The sequence below is a fragment of the Hoplias malabaricus genome, chromosome 4, assembly GCF_029633855.1.
Source record: "Hoplias malabaricus isolate fHopMal1 chromosome 4, fHopMal1.hap1, whole genome shotgun sequence".
NCBI lineage: Eukaryota > Metazoa > Chordata > Actinopteri > Characiformes > Erythrinidae > Hoplias > Hoplias malabaricus.
Genome location: NC_089803.1, coordinates 10242215 through 10260010, shown reverse-complemented (window position 1 = coordinate 10260010; position 17796 = coordinate 10242215). Strand labels below are relative to the sequence as shown.

The 17796-nt window shown below is 41.1% G+C and overlaps 1 protein-coding gene across 1 annotated transcript; it reads left to right on the top strand.

Annotated features, from left to right (window-relative positions):
- Window positions 1-10882: 10882 nt before the first annotated feature.
- On the top strand, window positions 10883-14760 carry LOC136694906 (class I histocompatibility antigen, Gogo-A*0501 alpha chain-like). The gene is made up of 4 exons (XM_066668735.1): window positions 10883-12456; window positions 12599-12740; window positions 13434-13700; window positions 14474-14760. Exons 2-4 carry the CDS (start codon window positions 12680-12682, stop codon window positions 14758-14760), a joined length of 615 nt encoding a protein of 204 aa, XP_066524832.1. The 5' UTR covers window positions 10883-12456; window positions 12599-12679.
- Window positions 14761-17796: the final 3036 nt, after the last annotated feature.

Below are 17796 nucleotides of genomic sequence, written 5' to 3'. Positions count from 1 at the left end.
TTTCCTCCGGGTGACTGTCTGTGAGGAGTTGGTGTGTTCTCCCCGTGTCCACGTGGGTTTCCTCCGGGTGACTGTCTGTGAGGAGTTGGTGTGTTCTCCCTGTGTCTGCGTGGGTTTCCTCTGGGTGACTGTCTGTGAGGAGTTGGTGTGTTCTCCCTGTGTCTGCGTGGGTTCCCTCCGGGTGACTGTCTGTGAGGAGTTGGTGTGTTCTCCCTGTGTCTGCGTGGGTTCCCTCCGGGTGACTTTCTGTGAGGAGTTTGGTGTGATCTCCCTGTGTCTGCGTGGGTTTCCTCCGGGTGACTGTCTGTGAGGAGTTGGTGTGTTCTCCCTGTGTCTGCGTGGGTTCCCTCCGGGTGCTCCGGTTTCCTCCCACAGTCCAAAAACACACGTTGCAGGTGGATTGGCGACTCAAAAGTGTCTGTAGGTGTGAGTGTGCGTCACCCTGTGAAGGACTGTTGCATCCTCCAGGGTGTGTTCCTGCCTTGCACCCAGTGATTCTGGGTAGGTTCCGGACCCTGGATAAGGGTTCAAATAATGAACAAATAATATTTGTCACTGTTACTGTTACTGTGACTGCTGTTACTACCACTCAAGTGATTATTATTTTAAAGTAACAGATTTAGTTGAGAATAGAATTTGGCAAATCATGTGCTGGGCGGCACGGTGGCGCAGCAGGTAGTGCCGCAGTCACACAGCTCCAGGGACCTGGAGGTTGTGGGTTCGATTCCCGCTCCGGGTGACTGTCTGTGAGGAGTTGGTGTGTTCTCCCCGTGTCCGTGTGGGTTTCCTCCGGGTGCTCCGGTTTCCTCCCACAGTCCAAAAACACACGTTGCAGGTGGATTGGCGACTCGAAAGTGTCCGTAGGTGTGAATGTGTCTGTGTTGCCCTGTGAGGGACTGGTGTCCCCTCCAGGGTGTATTCCCGCCTTGCGCCCAATGATTCCAGGTAGGCTCTGGACCCCCCGCGACCCTAAACTGGATAAGCGGTTACAGATAATGGATGGATGGATGAAATCATGTGCTCAGCTGTTCTCTTCAAAGGCACGTTTAAAATATTTGAACCCCATCCCTGCACATCCTGAGCCATGGGGAACAAGCCAAAAACTTGCCTAGGGCTTCAATTAGGTCAGGGCCAGCTCCGGTTTTAACAGATATAGACTTTTTCATTTACTTGGAATAATGCCCACAAAACAGATTCTGGAAACATTCAGAAAGCGCATAGGGTCGCGATTGTGAGCACCCTTGTTGAAGGAAATAGAGGAATTAGGACACACTAAAGCCTTGCAACCAACATGAACAATATAAAACGGACAGAAAACTACAAAAGCTTTTCGCCTGTTTGTTTCATATATATATATATATATGTCGATTGCCCTAAGACTGCAAGGGAAGCTCAGCTTTCCCTAAAATGTCAAAAAATATGTGATCATATATATACTGTTGTGTGTACATGTCATTGAATAAATATGCACTACAACACGCTCAACTCTCGAATCAGCTTCTTATCACTGGTAAAGATGCGGCTTTCTTCTCAATCATTCCCTTCACAACCCAATCAACCCTAACCCCACATTCTTCGGGGTAGAAACACACCTTATATAATCAGCTTTGTAAGTCTTGAATGTCTGAATGCGTCTGTGAGCTCCATATACCGTTAGAAAGCGCAGATCCTACCATTTCTAAAAATAGCGCTCTTATCGCGGTGCTGTGAAGCCTCTGGGAGTAATCCAGTGTGAAAAACCACCTAAAAATCAAGGTGCTCCTTCAAAATTTGTGTGTCATGTTCGTCATGAAAGATTCTAATGATATTTGCTATAATCATAAATGAAGACGCTGCAAAGGATCAAGAAAGACGGCGTTTACTTTCAGTTTCGTTTTGACTCAAATGACGTCATCTCACGCTGTCTCTGGGCAGAAAACTATGAGTCATCAGCAAAAACATATTCCTATTATTGATTTATAGGTTTTCAAGGTTTTTGTAGGTTTCACATCAAATAATAATGCATTAAATCAACAAATATAAACTAAAAGGCTTAAATAATTCTTTGTGTATTTTTATCTTTAATAGCTATATACATAGGGTTGACTACACAGCGCGGATGCTGAGCGTCCACAGAGTTCAATAGCAAAGCAGCGAAACGAGACGAGTAAATATATAAATGCTGGGCTTTGTCCCGGCCATCGGACGCTCAGTGTCTCTGGGGGTCTATGGGGCATTGGGCTGGCCTCGGCTGGTCCGGACGCTCAGCTTCTGCATGATGATTGGATGATCTGTCTGAGGCTGAATCCCTTTCTGATTGACAGCGAAATGAGCGAATCAGTGATCCTTTGGTGTAGAGATCCGTGGGAGCACAGGCGGACACACTTCACATGGGCCAAGGCCGTTTAAGCAGCCTAGCTCTGCTGGCCATTGAGAGGACACTAGTCAAGTCCCTGGAAAAGACGCCTTGTTGGTACGACAGGGTCAGAGATCATTTTCTTAAAAAGGAACGGAGGGTAGAATTTACGTATAAATAAACCCACACATTTTTTGATATGAAGGCTTTCAAGCTTCCCCTCCTTGAAAGACCAGCATCCAATCTGGCTGCTCAGAAAAAGTCATCTTGCCATTTATCAGATATGGATTGATCTCAATACCACATACAAAAGTGACCCAAATCTGTTTTTTAAATAGTAAGATTCAATGTGATTTAGGCTGTTCACACAGCCATACAAACGACACATCTATATCACATATGACAAAACGGTTTTGAGCCACTTTTACTTGCTGGGTGAACGTAGCCTAACTTAGGCCTGAGTGCATTAATGTGTGAAGAATGGGTAATGAGTGTGGTGTTCAACAGGGACTGGGTTTAGTGTCTGTGTGCAGCTGATTGTACAGTGTTGAGGGTGTGAGGATGATTCCAGGTCTTCTCCTGTTTCAGAGCGTCATGTTCTTCAGTGGAGAAACGGCTGTGAGGGGGAAAAGCTTCCTGACGGCTCAGTGTCAACTTTAAACTGCATTAATGAATACGGCTACGATGGAGAAGATTTAATGTCTTATAACTGGACCTCGAGACAGTGGTCAGTCTCAGTGGAGGAGGCCCAGGAGATGGTGGAGACGTTTAATTCTGGAAGTGGTCCAGATCTTGATCTGGTTTGTCAGGACTGTGAGAAGTGAATGAAAGTTTATTTACAGTACAGTCCTCAACACACACCCAGTGAGTATCTGGAAACTTGTCGTAATCAGAGTCTGTGATTTCACTCTCATTAATAACAGCAGGAGCAGTAGAGTTCATATCAGTGTTGTACACACCACAGCAGTGTGTTGGGTTCTATGTTCTCACAGTTGCACACACTAACTGTAACTCTGTTCTCACAGTCCTTTACGCAGTTACTTCCTTTACAATATAATGTCCTTTATGCAGTTATGTCTTTACACAGTCATGTCCTTTACACGGTAACATCCTTTAAGTAGTAAAGTGCTTTACACTATAATGCTCTTTACGCAGTAATGTGATTTACACAATATCATCCTTTACACAGTAACGTCGTTACTGTATGTGTGCAGTATGTGCGCAGTAATGTCCTTTACATTAAAACGTCCTTTACGCAGTAACATGCTTTACACTATAACATCCATTACAAAGTAACGTCCTTTACACTATAACATCCTTTACCCTATAACGTCCTTTGAATGATAACGTTCTATATGCATTAACATGCTTTACACTATATACATACTTACAACAATTTTACACAGTAACGTCCTTTACGCGATACCCTCCTTCACACAGTAACACCCTTTACAGGCACCAAGTTTTACCACACACAACACCATATTCACAAAAGCATCCTAGAACAGCTTTTGACTTGTCCTGTCCTCTATTTTTACACAATAACATCCTTTACAATATAACGTTCTTTACACAGTTACATCCTTTACCTTATAATGTCTGTAGTACACTATGCAAACAAAGTGTACTACCAGTGAAACAAATAAGAGTATATCATAACAATAAACCATGGATTACAAAAGAGTTGAAGGTTCTTATAAACAAAAAGTATTTAGCCTTTAAACAGGGAATGAGAGTAGAACTCGAGAAATCGAGATGTGTAAATTGGTACAGAGAGAAATTAGAGTTGTTAAAAGGAGGTATAAGGATAGAATAGAAATGGAATTGCAAAACTTAATATAGTATCTATGTGGAAGGGTTTGAATATGATGGCAGGTGTTGTTGGTAAAGCAGGAAGACGTATTGACCTGGATAGTGGTAATAGTGATCGAGAGTTGGCTAATGGTTTTAATAGGTTTTATTTAAGATTTGTAGACGAGGATCTCAAAGATGGATTAGAGGAGCAGAAAATTAAATTTAGAGCGGAAGGTTAAGTGTTTTTTAATGTGTCATGTGTAGAAAGGGTGTTTCAGCAGACTAAAATAAGGAAAAGCTTGGGTCCAGATAAAATTGGGGGTAAATTGTTACATTTCTGAGCAAAGGAATTGAGTGAAATCTTTTATTATATTTTTAAGCAGTCTTTGAGTTTATAATGTGTGCCTAGTTTATGAAAGCAATCAGTTATCATTCCCCTACCTAAGGTGTCTGAGCTTTCAGAGCTTGGTGACTTTAGACCTGTGACTTTAACATCTTTAGTGATGAAAGCATTTGAGAATTAAGAGAGATTGATTAAGATTAAGAGAGAAAGAGTAGCAAAGACAGAGAGACACTCAGACCCACTGCGGTTTGCATACAGGGTAAACAGGAGGGTGGAGGATGCTACTACAACTTTACTACATCATTTATTTATCATTTATTCATATATTTTATTCTGATTCTCTTATACGTTGTTTTAGGTCTCTGTGAACTCTTTCAGAGTTGTTTGTCTTCTCTGTATCATTGGTTTATAACCTTGATGATTGGTGGAATTGGTTTATAAACTTGATGATTGGTGGATTGTTTATGCAACAAATGATAACATTTTCTATAATATGTGTATGCTCGTACTGACAATGTGGCAGAAGGTGGCAGAGGGAATAAAGGAATAGAGCTGTCTTCTCCCTCAACATTCATGGCTGAAGTGCCCAGGTGGTGAGATATCTACATTGTGTATCACACAGGATACATTTTACTTGAGCTGATAAGTGCATCTTGTTTGATCTCACAGGATTAATATAATCTGGGCTTATTTTTACATCTTTCTGTATGACACAGTATTAGTATATCAGCTGTTACAAACAGTATTCCAAAAAAAGCTGGGACACTAAACAAATTGTGAATAAAAACTGAATGCAATGATGCGGAGGTGCCAACATCTAATATTTTATTCAGAATAGAACACAAATCACAGATCAAAAGTTTAAACTGAGAGAATGTATCATTTTAAGGGAAAAATATGTTGTTTCAAAATTTAATGGCGTCAACAAATCCCAAAAAAGTTGGGACAATGCCATTTTTTACCACTGTGTGGCATCCCCCCTTCTTCTTACAACACTCAACAGATGTCTGGGGACAGAGGAGACCAGTTTCTCAAGTTTAGAAATAGGAATGCTCTCCCATTCATGTCTAATACAGGCCTCTAACTGTTCAATCGTCTTGGGCCTTCTTTGTCACACCTTCCTCTTTATGATGAGCCAAATGTTCTCTACAGGTGAAAGATCTGGACTGCAGGCTGCCATTTCAGTACCCGGATCCTTCTCCTACATAGCCATGATGTTGTGATTGCTGCAGAATATGGTCTGGCATTATCTTGTTGAAAATGCAGGGTCTTCCCTGAAAGAGATGACGTCTAGATGGGAGCATATGTTGTTCTAGAACCTGAACATAGTTCTCTGCATTAATGGTGCCTTTCCAGACATGCAAGCTGCCCATGCCACAAGCACTCATGCAACCCCATACCATCAGTGATGCAGGCTTCTGAACGGAGTGTTGATAACAACTTGGGTTATCCTTGTCCTCTCTGGTCCGGATGACATGGCGTCCCAGTGTTCCATAAAGAACTTCAAATCATGACTCAAGTGACCACAGAACAGTTTTCCATTTTGCCACATTCCATTTTAAAAGACCCCTGGCCCAGGGCAAACGTCTGAGCTTGTGGAGCTTGCTTAGAAATGGCTTCCTCTTTGCACTGTAGAGTTTCAGCTGGCAACGGCGGATGGCACGGTGGATTGTGTTCACTGACAATGCTTTCTGGAAGTATTCCTGAGCCCATTCTGTTATTTCCTTGACAGTGGCATTCCTGTTTGAGGTGCAGTGACGTTTAAGGGCCGTTTTTTGACGTTTTTACAAAATCCTTTTGTAAAAGGAAAAAAAGGAATTACAATTTGACATCCCAGTCTTGATTTTAATCAGAAACACTGCACAGGGATCACCCTCCACCACACACACACACACACACACACACACACACACGTCATTCAGCCATAGCTCTTAAGCAGTTGTACATTAGCTTAAGATCATCAGGCCCCTTCCACTTACCCCAAGTAATTGTGCACCATACAGTCCCTTTATGATGAATTGGAAATGTATTTGTTATCCAGAGATAGTTTGGATTGAATATTATAGATTTTCAGCAGTGGACATTAAGTATCTTTGCAATCTCCTAACTTATGTAAGCTATTCCACCTTTCTCAGCTTTAAATTGGACCACAAATAGCTTGTATATTGCTGCATAATTTCACCACAGCAAAATATACTCAGTGGGGGATGCTGAGCACCTCGGCAAGAACACTGCATGCGAGGATAAATGTAGGGTTTATCATGGACTGAAAAATAGCTCCTAGATGTGTTTGTAGATGTGTTTCCAGGACACTTGCCAGTGCAAAATATAAGTAATTGTGCTAGTGCTCATCTTTGCAGAAGCTGTTAGTAGCTGCAGAAATAGTTTTAGTCGTTATTTCTAGGATTTTCCAGAGTAACAGGTGTCACTGATTGCACACACATTCCCATAATGTTAGACTTGAGAGAGCATGAGGCAGACTATGCAAACCAAAGGTATTTCCACAGCAACAATGTGCAGGTACAAAATTAAACATTGAAACTACATGGGCTTAGATGATTAAAGTATTCAATGCCATGAGAGTACTGCTGTTTATAATAGTATTTCATGTTCTGATTATATTTATTTCACTTGATTGTGATAATTCACAGATCGTCAAGGAGTCCACACTGCCCCAGGAACTGGATAAATGTAGGTACAAAACCTGGAACATTTTCAAGATTACAGTTAAATTTAGTGTTCCCTAGTCTTACATTATTTTCCTGGACATCTGCATTACAGGACATGCCATACCTTGTACCAGAAACCTGCTTTAAATGTGGAACTCTCAAAAACCAGGGCCAGAATAGAGATAACTTGACACCCTGAAGTCATAGCTCAACTGCTTCTGTGGTGTCCCGGATAAGACATGTGACATCACCATTGCCTGTATATGGCTGAACAAAATATGAAGAAACAGAGCCCTTTTAATGGAACCACCTCCACCTTACATTGTTGCACACATTTCCTAAGATCATTAAAGTTGGTGTTGAAGTGTTTCATCACTGAGCAATTTTCTGGTAATTACATTCCTACACTTAGAATAATTTATTTGCACTGTACACTTCATGTGAAACTTCATTCCTGTTCATTTTAATTTATTACAGTTAAAAAAAGACCAGTGGCATACAATAATGCTGTCATGTGTTTACTGATTTACATCAAAATCTTGCTGTTTCTCTGGAGATAAAACACATCTACTATTAGTATGATATGGACATGTTATATAAGTGCAACTTAGTTTAGTACAACCTTCCTATATTGTATTTCTTCTATTTCCAGCCTTATGTGTTTTAATTTGTATTGTCTATAACTCAATACCCTTTTGTCCCTTTTTGAAGTCTTTGGACAGGGTCAGCTGAAGGCTTCTATATTCACAAGTGCAGGGGTTAGATGCAGGAACCATGTGCAGAGCAATGGAGGTTAACCCTTTGGACGAATCCTGCATTTTGCTGGGTGGAAAAACACACCTTATATAATCAGCTTTGTAAGTTTTGAATGGCTGAATGCGTCTGTGAGCTCCGTATACCGTTAGAAAGCGCAGATCCTACCGTTTCTAAAAATAGCACACTCATCGCGGTGCTGTGAAGCCTCTGGGAGTAATCCAGTGTGAAAAACCACCTAAAAATCAAGGCGCTCCTTCAAAATTTTTGTGTTATGTCCTTGTCATGAAAGATTCTAACGATATTCACTATAATCAGAAAAAAAGACGCTGCAAAGGGACAAGAAAGACGGTGTTTACTTTCAGTTTCGTTTTGACTCACATAAGGTCAACCCACGCTGTCTCTGGGCAGAAAAATATGAGTCATCAGCAAAAACATATTCCTATTATTGATTTATAGTTTTTCAAGGTTTTGTAGGTTTCACATCAAATAACACTGCATTAGATCAACAAATATAAACTAAAAAGCTTAAATAATTATTTATTGTGTGTTTTCTAAATAAACAAGTATTATTTCAGCATTTTTTAAAAAGATTATAATAATAATAATAATTGTAAATATTATCAGCATCTGAGAAAACTGCCAAAGTACCAAAATGTTTTTTATTTGTTGGGATATGGTCCATATTTGCCCTGAACTAAATTCCTGAAAGTCTGGGCCTGCTGTGACTGTCAGAACTTTATCAGTCATACATCCCAGAGCTTAGAATATCAAGAAAAATATGTCCGTCTGATGCTACAAATATATTTTGTCAAAGTAATATGACATGTAATAAATTAGCATCAAAAATGCTTATGTTTTCAACTAACAGACACCTCACACTAACAATCTGTATCAAGATATCCACTGTGGGAATATGATTTCAAGGCTGTACATTGAGAAATATGAAAAAAAAAATAGGGCCTGGTAAAATTTTGGTCAAAACATGACAAATTTATAGAAAAATTGATTTATCGGTCAGCATGAAAACCTCAAGTGATTACATATTTGAGTAGCAAAGGTTCTTTAGAAAATAAAACAAAATATTGAATATGGCTATGTCACATAATTACTGTTTAAATGCAACTGAAAGAGGCACTGACAAAAAAACGGAATAGCAAAATAGCTATATAAATAGGGTCCATCGAGTTAAACTTCACCCATGCACCTCAGAAGAGGCAGATGCTGTGGATTCAGGATGTGGGGCAGATAAATTGTGTCCTGCCTTTGATTACCATGACTTACAGACAGTGATGTCAGTAATGTGGAGGATATAACTTGGTGGAAGTGCATCAAATAAACCAACTAACAAACAAACCCTTCCATGCTGCTTCATTCACACACAGGTGGCCCCTGCGCAGATGATTTTTGACCTGAAATAAGCAGAGATTGTTTGTAAGGGTCAGATTACACTGCAGTAAAAGGAAATGGAGTTTCTGCTGATCCTCGCATTGTTGGTGCTGTGTATTCAGTGTACCGTCACAAGGTCAGAAAGGTTATCTCTTTATAAACCATATTGTTTCTGAGAGGATGTGAAGGAGGTGGAAGACAGTGTAATTTATTTACTGCAGACAGAATAAAAGATAGGGCATAATTTTGTGACAATAATGATTCCAGCACTGGAGAAATAACAGCAGCTGTGGAGGACAAAACTTAATTTCATTAAGTTTCAATCTGAAAATCATGTTACGGTTTTATTTACACACAAACCAAAAAGTAACATCAGATTTTCTGAATGTAGTGGAGTAAAAAGTAAATTATTTGACTTTGAAATGTAGTGGGGTAAAATTAAAAATTTGCTTCAAATGAAAATACTTACTTGCTACTGTCCACCACTGCTTTTATCTCATTTCTTCATTGATCCACAGACACTTAAAACATTGTTTCTGAGGTTACTATGTGTTTACATGGACAAAAGTTGTTAAGAAAACACTGAATGAAATATCTGTAAGGTTTGGTTGTATCTGGAGAATTATTGTGTTGTTTCCGCCATTATTCTTAATTAGTTAATTCGTTTATGCACCCCTCCGGTAAGTCCGCCGCAGACAACACTTTCGTAAAGGGAATTACCCATGTTCCACCATGACGTGACATTCCTCTCAGAAACCAATACCAAGACATCTGGGAAAACAGAGAAACATTAACCCTTTAAGTGTATCTAGGGTATTTTATCTTTATTAAGACCTTTGTTGTATGATTCATGTTTTAAAAATGCTGAAGTTAAGGGAAAAGCCCTGTTGTAAGAATAAGGAACAGTAAATGTAACTGTAAGCATAACGTTGTTTCAAGACACAGTGTTGCTGTTTCGGTTGCACTTTGGACTCCCTGAAGATCCGAGCCGAGCTTTAATACCTGTTATCAGGTACTGATTGATGATGGATGAATGAAAAAAACAGGTCAGATTGTATTTCCAAATATCTCAGGTCCATTCATCATGAAGTAGTTGAGATGTTGTTGTTGTTGTTGTTGTTGTTTAATCAGTCTGGGATGTATGAGGTGGGTAGGGGTGGAGTAAAATGACGTTTGTAGTCATAGATTGTATGTTTTCCAAAATGTGACACATGATTCAGTTCCTCATTTCTTCAAACTAAACTTCAGCTGAACAAATGTTTTCCAACAGAAAATTCAATATAGATTTAAAAACATGATCAAACCCTCAGAGGTAAGTCATCTGCTACTTTCTCAAACACAAATACACACAGGAGCAGCTGCTTTAATTTAATTACATTAATTATTCCTACCTTTACAGGTAACCAGGATTTACCAGACGTTCCGTCAGTTCTCGGATTTTCTTTATTTATTCATAACATGATGTGTACAGAGATGAGATTTAATCATTCATTCAGAATTTTACAGTTACTGCTTTTCATTTCATACGGCTGATTGAAAACAAAATTATATCATTCATTTTATATACACTTTTAGTTTTTTGTTTGTGTCTCTTTCAAACAACAACGATAACAATTAGGTCAATTTTACCTTAATGCATGTAATTTATGCACTATATCAATTAAATTTCACTTTTTGTGGACAAGGGTTCTATGTCAGATATGACAGAAATAATATGACAGAAAATGGTTCTTCTATTGTTAAAATGTTTTGCCTGTTACAACACAACAGTACTCTTTTGGGCAATATAAACCATGCTCAAAAAGGTGCCATAAATATATTCATGAGTTGCAGTGGCTTAATATTGTTATAATGATTTTCTTGATTTAGAGCACAGTAATTACTAATAGTTACTAGTAGTTGCTGTTATGGGAAATTTAAAATGAATCTCCCTCTCTAAGTATCACCAGGAAGGAAGATCGATGCTCAAAGAATTCTTTGGGGAGAAGAGAGGAATAAGACACGGAGTCAAAGATTCTCTCTTATCTCTCCAGTTTATTGAACAAAGCCAAGCCATACATAGGACCCCAGTCATGTACACCATTTGGGCGTTATTACATCATGTCTCATTCCATCAACCCAAACATTCCCTTATTTGTGCCTCATTATGTCCAACATTATAGCTGCCAGGAAAAATGGTGAGAGATGTCCTTCAGTTGTTGACTGCTTTCCTTCTAATCTGCTTAGCACCTTCCTCCCACAGGTCACCATAACCACACAATGCAATAAGTCCCTTCACGCATTAAAGGCCTACATAATTTAGTAAGAGTTAATCAAGATTAATCAAAACCATTACTCCCTGAATATATTATGTCATTAGTTATTATTAACCATAACTCATTAGTATTAATCTGCATTTTCCCATCACAGTTGCTAATGTAAATGAAGGGGAAAGACAGATAAATTGATCTAATATGAAGCTCCTCTTCCTGAGCTGGAGAGTCTCACAACACTCAGAAGCCCACCTCCTCTCTATGTTGGGATAGATTCTGCATCAAGTTAATGGCCTTATCTTTGAATGGGGGTTGAGTAAAGGGTTTTTGTCGCTCTGTAGAAAGCACAGCTCATCAGTGCACACCGACACAGTTTCTGCGAGAGTACATTTCAGCGACTGGTGCTGGAGGAACAGAACAGTTCTAAAATAAGTGAAAACTGCACTTTTACAAGTTCTACACTGTTTAGAAGCCCCCTCCTTGTGGCTCTCTTAAAGGCACATGAATGAACCGTGGCCTTGTACTTAAAGACACAGAACAGAAATTTGACACACCACACGTCATCATTTTGCAATACGGTCCACATGGTTAAATACCACATTATACACTATTAACATTATACCATCTAACCCTAGTTTTCCCGTCTGACTGTAATGTGTTTCTCTGCTCTTCTGTCTGAATCTGAGTGAGTTTTTCAAAAACAGATCATACACAAGCTTCAGTCATTGCCTTATTTCAATCCTGTGATGGTTTAGAGTGTAATAGACTACAGACAAAATCCAAATATCCCTCTGTCTCAATCTTTCCCCCTGTTTAGAGGCAAATAATCTGACCCACTGTCCTTGCGCTCTGAGAGTGGAACAGATTCTTAGAGGATAATGTTTTAACGCGACTGTCTGAGGGTCTGACGTGGATAAATGGGTCAGGGATCCATACTTATATTTCTTTCATTATAACATCGAAATGAGACATGACTACTCCAAAGAGAATCATAATATGTTGAAGTGCATCAAATAAACCAACTAACAAACAAATCCTTCCCTGCTGCTTCATTCACACACAGGTGGCCCCTGCTCAGATGACTTTTGATCCGACAGAAGCAGAGATTGTTTGTAAGGGTCAGATTACACTGCATTAAAAGGAAATGGAGTTTCTGTTGATCATCGCGTGGTTGGTGCTGTGTATTCACTATGTAGATACACAAGGTGAGAAAGGCTTTCTCTTTAGAAACTTGTTTATTTTGTGACAATGAAGATTCCAGCACTGGAGGAATAACAGAAGATATGCTAATATTGTGTCACACAGAAAGATGTAAACATGAACATAAATAATAATCCTGTGAGAAAATAAATATGTGTTATGTATTTATAAGCTCAGGTTAAATGTATAGTGTATTATACACAATGTAGATGTAAACCTACATTATGTTAATCCTGTGTGATGAAAGAGGAGCAAACCTAAATGTAAATATGCATTTGTCATTGTGCGACTGTTCTGAAACGCAATTTGAGTCAGAACCCCTTGCACACTACCCAACTTTCACCCCTGACTGACACCTGCGACTACATCAGACTCTGCAGACTAGAGCCAACCAGCACAGACTTGAACGACTGGAAATAGGGATTTTTTTTTTTACAATTTCCGTCGGGATCAATAAAGTGTTATTTTATCATATCTTATCTTTTCTAACCATTAGGCCATGGCTGTCTTACCCACTTATCAAAAACTGGTCAAACCTAGTGACCACATATAAATTACCTGAAATACCCTAGCAACCTTTGGAATCCATTTAGTCTGTGCAAATATTATTCCTTTTTTAAAACATTTTCAGGAATACTTAGCAACCATTTACCTGTTTGTTAGATGTTATGTTTTTTTTTTCTTTCTGTTTCCCACAGCTAAACATTCACTGTTTTACCTCTTCACCGTCCAGTCCAGACGCTCTGTGAATAACATCTATGAAAGCAGTGTTGTGACATTTCTGAATGACACACAGATCGACTCCTACAACAGTTGGAGTAATGTCAGGATTCCAAAACAGACCTGGATGAAGGAGCTAGAGGAGCGGTATTGGGAAGGAGGGACTGAAAAGCTGAAAGCTGATATAAACTTGACCAGTTCCTTTCTCAAAATAGTGATGGAGGACTTTGGACACAATGAGTCAGGTGGGAAGTGCTTTTATATTTATTGATCAGAACAGATTTCCTTTCATGATCAGTAATCCCAGAGCTTAATGTTTAGGGCCTGAGCACATTTACCTCATTTGGTTGTGGCATTTTGTTTTGAATAACTGTGCTATTGCACACCACAGTGAGCTTCATAATTGTACTTTGTGGCTTATTTGGAGTTTTTTTTTTGGGTCTTCTCACATGCCTTATAGGTTTATAGATTATAAAGAGCTGCAGTCTTCCATCATTTTTTAGAGGTAGACGTGCAAATTTTAACAATTATGTATTTCTCAAATAAAACACTACTGTGATGTGGAAAGTGTTTTGTTGTTTTAATTTTAAGGAAAATATGCTGCTCTGGTAAAACTGCTCAGAACACTTTCTCCAAACACTCCCTGTTTGAACTGTTACCTTCAGGTACAATGTACAGATCAATTAACACAAGGACTAAAAGATTCAAACCCTCAATGCTGCAAAAACATTAATATGCTGTATGAATGGATCAGTGTAATGACAGAGAGTATGTATGTACGTCTGTAGATGTATGTCCATATTGCTTTTACACAATGACTGGGTGTGTAGGACTGTGTTTGGGGATGTTGTTATACTGTTATATGTCGTTTGACCCTTGAATATTGCACTACATAGAGAGCACTTTAAATGTCATTGTACCTGTGACAATGTTAAATAAAGACTTGACTTTGAACTTGAAACCTGGAGCCCAGTGTCAGCGATTCCTGGTGAACTTTGTCTGTTCTCCTCTGTTTCAGAGCTTCATGTTCTTCAGTGGAGAAACGGCTGTGAGGTTGAAAAACATTCTGACAGTGCAGGTTTCATTTCAAATTGTTTTAATGGACATGGCTACGATGGAGAAGATTTAGTCTCAGACACCTTTAAACCAATGAAGTGGTCAACCTCAGAACATGAGGCCAAGAAGAGGGAGGGGAGGTTAAATGTTGAATATTATCGAGAAACTGTTCAGAAATGTGAAGAGTGTGGGACGTGGCTGAAGATTTATTTACATTTCAATACTACTGAAACAAGTGTGGGTATGTAAACTTGTTACAATCAGTATCTGTTTCTTATTTATTTATTTTTATTCAGAAATTATGAAAAAACAATTAAACATACACCTTTCATTTGAAAATTGTTTTTAAACTGTAGTTAATTACGAACAACACAAAAACACTAATATCATTATTTAATGCTTCAGATAACAAAGTTAAAATTGATATTTTCTAACAGTAGAGTAGATTTAAATTAAACATAACATTAATGTTGTATTTTTTACTGTTGTAAGTGTTACTTACAGCAATAATAAAATATTTTAAATTTGAAACTCAGAAAGAGCTCCCTGCAGAACTAGGTGTTACATAAATCAGCAGACACATTTATCCACTGTAATATGTGTTGGTATGAGATGTAAATTCCCACTGAACATTTGCTATTGCCTTTCTTTTCATTTTCTCACTAGGTAGTGTGTATGTGTTTGTGAAGAAATCTCAGAGTGAGTGCAGCGGACTGACCCTGACCTGCCTGGCCACGGGCTTCTACCCCAAAGACCTGAAGATGAGACTGAGGAGATTCACCACTTCACTCCCTGATCATCTACTAACATCCTCAGGAGTCAGACCCAATGGTGATGGAACCTACCAGCTGAGGAAGAGTGTGGACGTCCAGGAGAATGATACAGCACGATACGACTGTTCTGTGGAACACAGCACCTTCACTGAACCATTAATTACAGAATGGGGTAAAACATACATCTCCATTTTTGTGAACTTTTATTTTACTACATCATTTGAACACAGCCTTCTCACACTGTGAAATTTTCATAATGAATGGACAAATAGAAATGCTCAGAAATGGCTCTGAACAAAGTTGTCACGTCTTCGTCATGTCATCTGTTTTTCCGGCCATGTGCTGAGAGAGAGCACATGGCTATGTTTGTTTATGTTCGAGTCTCCGCCTTTGTTCCGCCTCCTTGTCCGTGTCATGTGTTAACCCGTCCTCGTTATCTGTCCAGGTGTGTCTCGTTTGTGTGAGTATTTAAGGCCTCTTGTCTCACGTCCTGTTTGTTGTTCATTTCACTTCACTCTGTACTGTTAGTTTCATAGTCAAGTCGTGTTTCTACTATGTTCCGTGTCCTGTCGTGGTGTCTCTTTTCCTCTCCTAGTCTAGTCGTTACGTTTCCCAGTCATTTCGTGTTGTTTCCTTCCTTCCCTGTCTCAAGTTGTTTGTAATCCCCGTCTTTTTGTTTTCGTTCTAACTTGTCTTTGTTTTGTTATATCTTTTGTTAAAATAAATTCTCCGTGATTTAGCAAGTGCGTCCGCCTCTGTCAGTCCGCCCCGTGAACCGTGACAGAATGAACAACCACAAGGATGCAGCTAACACGAACACTCTCCCGGAAAAGAACATAAGAACGGCAGAGGATATACTGGCTGTAAGGGTTGGTGATCAACCTCTCGTTCTACAGTCTTTTATGGGAGTTCCGGCGGAATATGAAGGAGGTCCAAATTGGAAAGGTTTTATATTCCAATGTCGAAACTATTTCGAATATTTAACTTGTTCTCCTCCTCCAGCGTTAGTCCAAGTTATGTTCATAAAATCTCTCCTTAGAGGAGAGGCGTTACGGTGGGCTGAAGCCGTAATCAAGGAGAGATATCTAGACATCGATGTAGAGACATTTTTTGAACTTTTTACTGAAAGATTCTCCCGTTCAGCTCCCGAGGATTACCCCCTCAGGTCCGGGGAAATTTTTGGGGGGGGGGTTGAGGGTTGGGGCTGTTAGCCTCAAAACACTGGACATGGGAGATGAGGCTAACAGGGGCACATCTCCGGGGGAACTACGGTCAAAGAAGTCCCTCGAGAGTGCGCCCATCAGTGCCCCTAAACCCGCTAAATCTAGAACTCGTGCTCGGCGAGCAGCACGAGCCCCTGCCTCGGTGGAAGTCTCCGCCCCTTTCTCCGAGAGCGCGGCGCCTCCAGCTGCACCTATCTTCGTTAACGCGGCGCTTCCTGCCGCGCCTGTCTCCGAGAGCGCGTCGCCAACGGCCGCGCCTGTCTCCGAGAGCGCGTCGCCAACGGCCGCTCCCGTTTCTCCTGTCTCCGTGGACGTCGTCGCAGATTCTTCTGCCTCCGTGGACGTCGTCGCAGTTTCTCCTGTCTCCGTGGACGGCGTCGCAGATTCTTCTGCCTCCGTGGACGCCGTCGCTGTTTCTCCTGTCTCCGTAGACGACGTCGCAGATTCCTCTGCCTCCGTGGACGTCGTCGCAGTTTCTCCTGTCTCCGTGGACGACGTCGCAGATTCTTCTGCCTCCGTGGACGACGTCGCAGATTCTTCTGCCTCCGTGGACGACGTCGCAGTTTCTCCTGTCTCCGTGGACGACGTCGCAGATTCCTCTGCCTCCGTGGACGTCGTCGCACTTTCTCCAGTCTCCGTGGACGACGTCGCAGATTCCTCTGCCTCCGTGGACGTCGTCGCTGTTTCTCCTGTCTCCGTGGACGACGTCGCAGATTCCTCTGCCTCCGTGGACGTCGTCGCAGTTTCTCCTGTCTCCGTGGACGACGTCGCAGATTCCTCTGCCTCCGTGGACGTCGTCGCACTTTCTCCAGTCTCCGTGGACGACGTCGCAGATTCCTCTGCCTCCGTGGACGTCGTCGCACTTTCTCCAGTCTCCGTGGACGACGTCGCAGATTCATCTGCCTCCGTGGACGTCGTCGCACTTTCTCCAGTCTCCGTGGACGACGTCGCAGATTCCTCTGCCTCCGTGGACGTCGCCGCAGGTCCCCCAGTCTCCGTGGACGTCGCCGCAGGTCCCCCAGTCTCCGTGGACGTCGCCGCAGGTCCCCCAGTCTCCGTGGACGTCGCAGCAGGCTCCCCTGCCTCCGTGAACGACGTCGCAGGCTCCCCTGCCTCCGTGAACGACGTCGCAGGCTCCCCTGCCTCCGTGGACGACGTCGCAGGCTCCCCTGCCTCCGTGGACGACGTCGCAGGCTCCCCTGCCTCCGTGGACGACGTCGCAGGCTCCCGCCTCCGTGGACGACGTCGCAGGCTCCCCTGCCTCCGTGGACGACGTCGCAGGGTCTCCT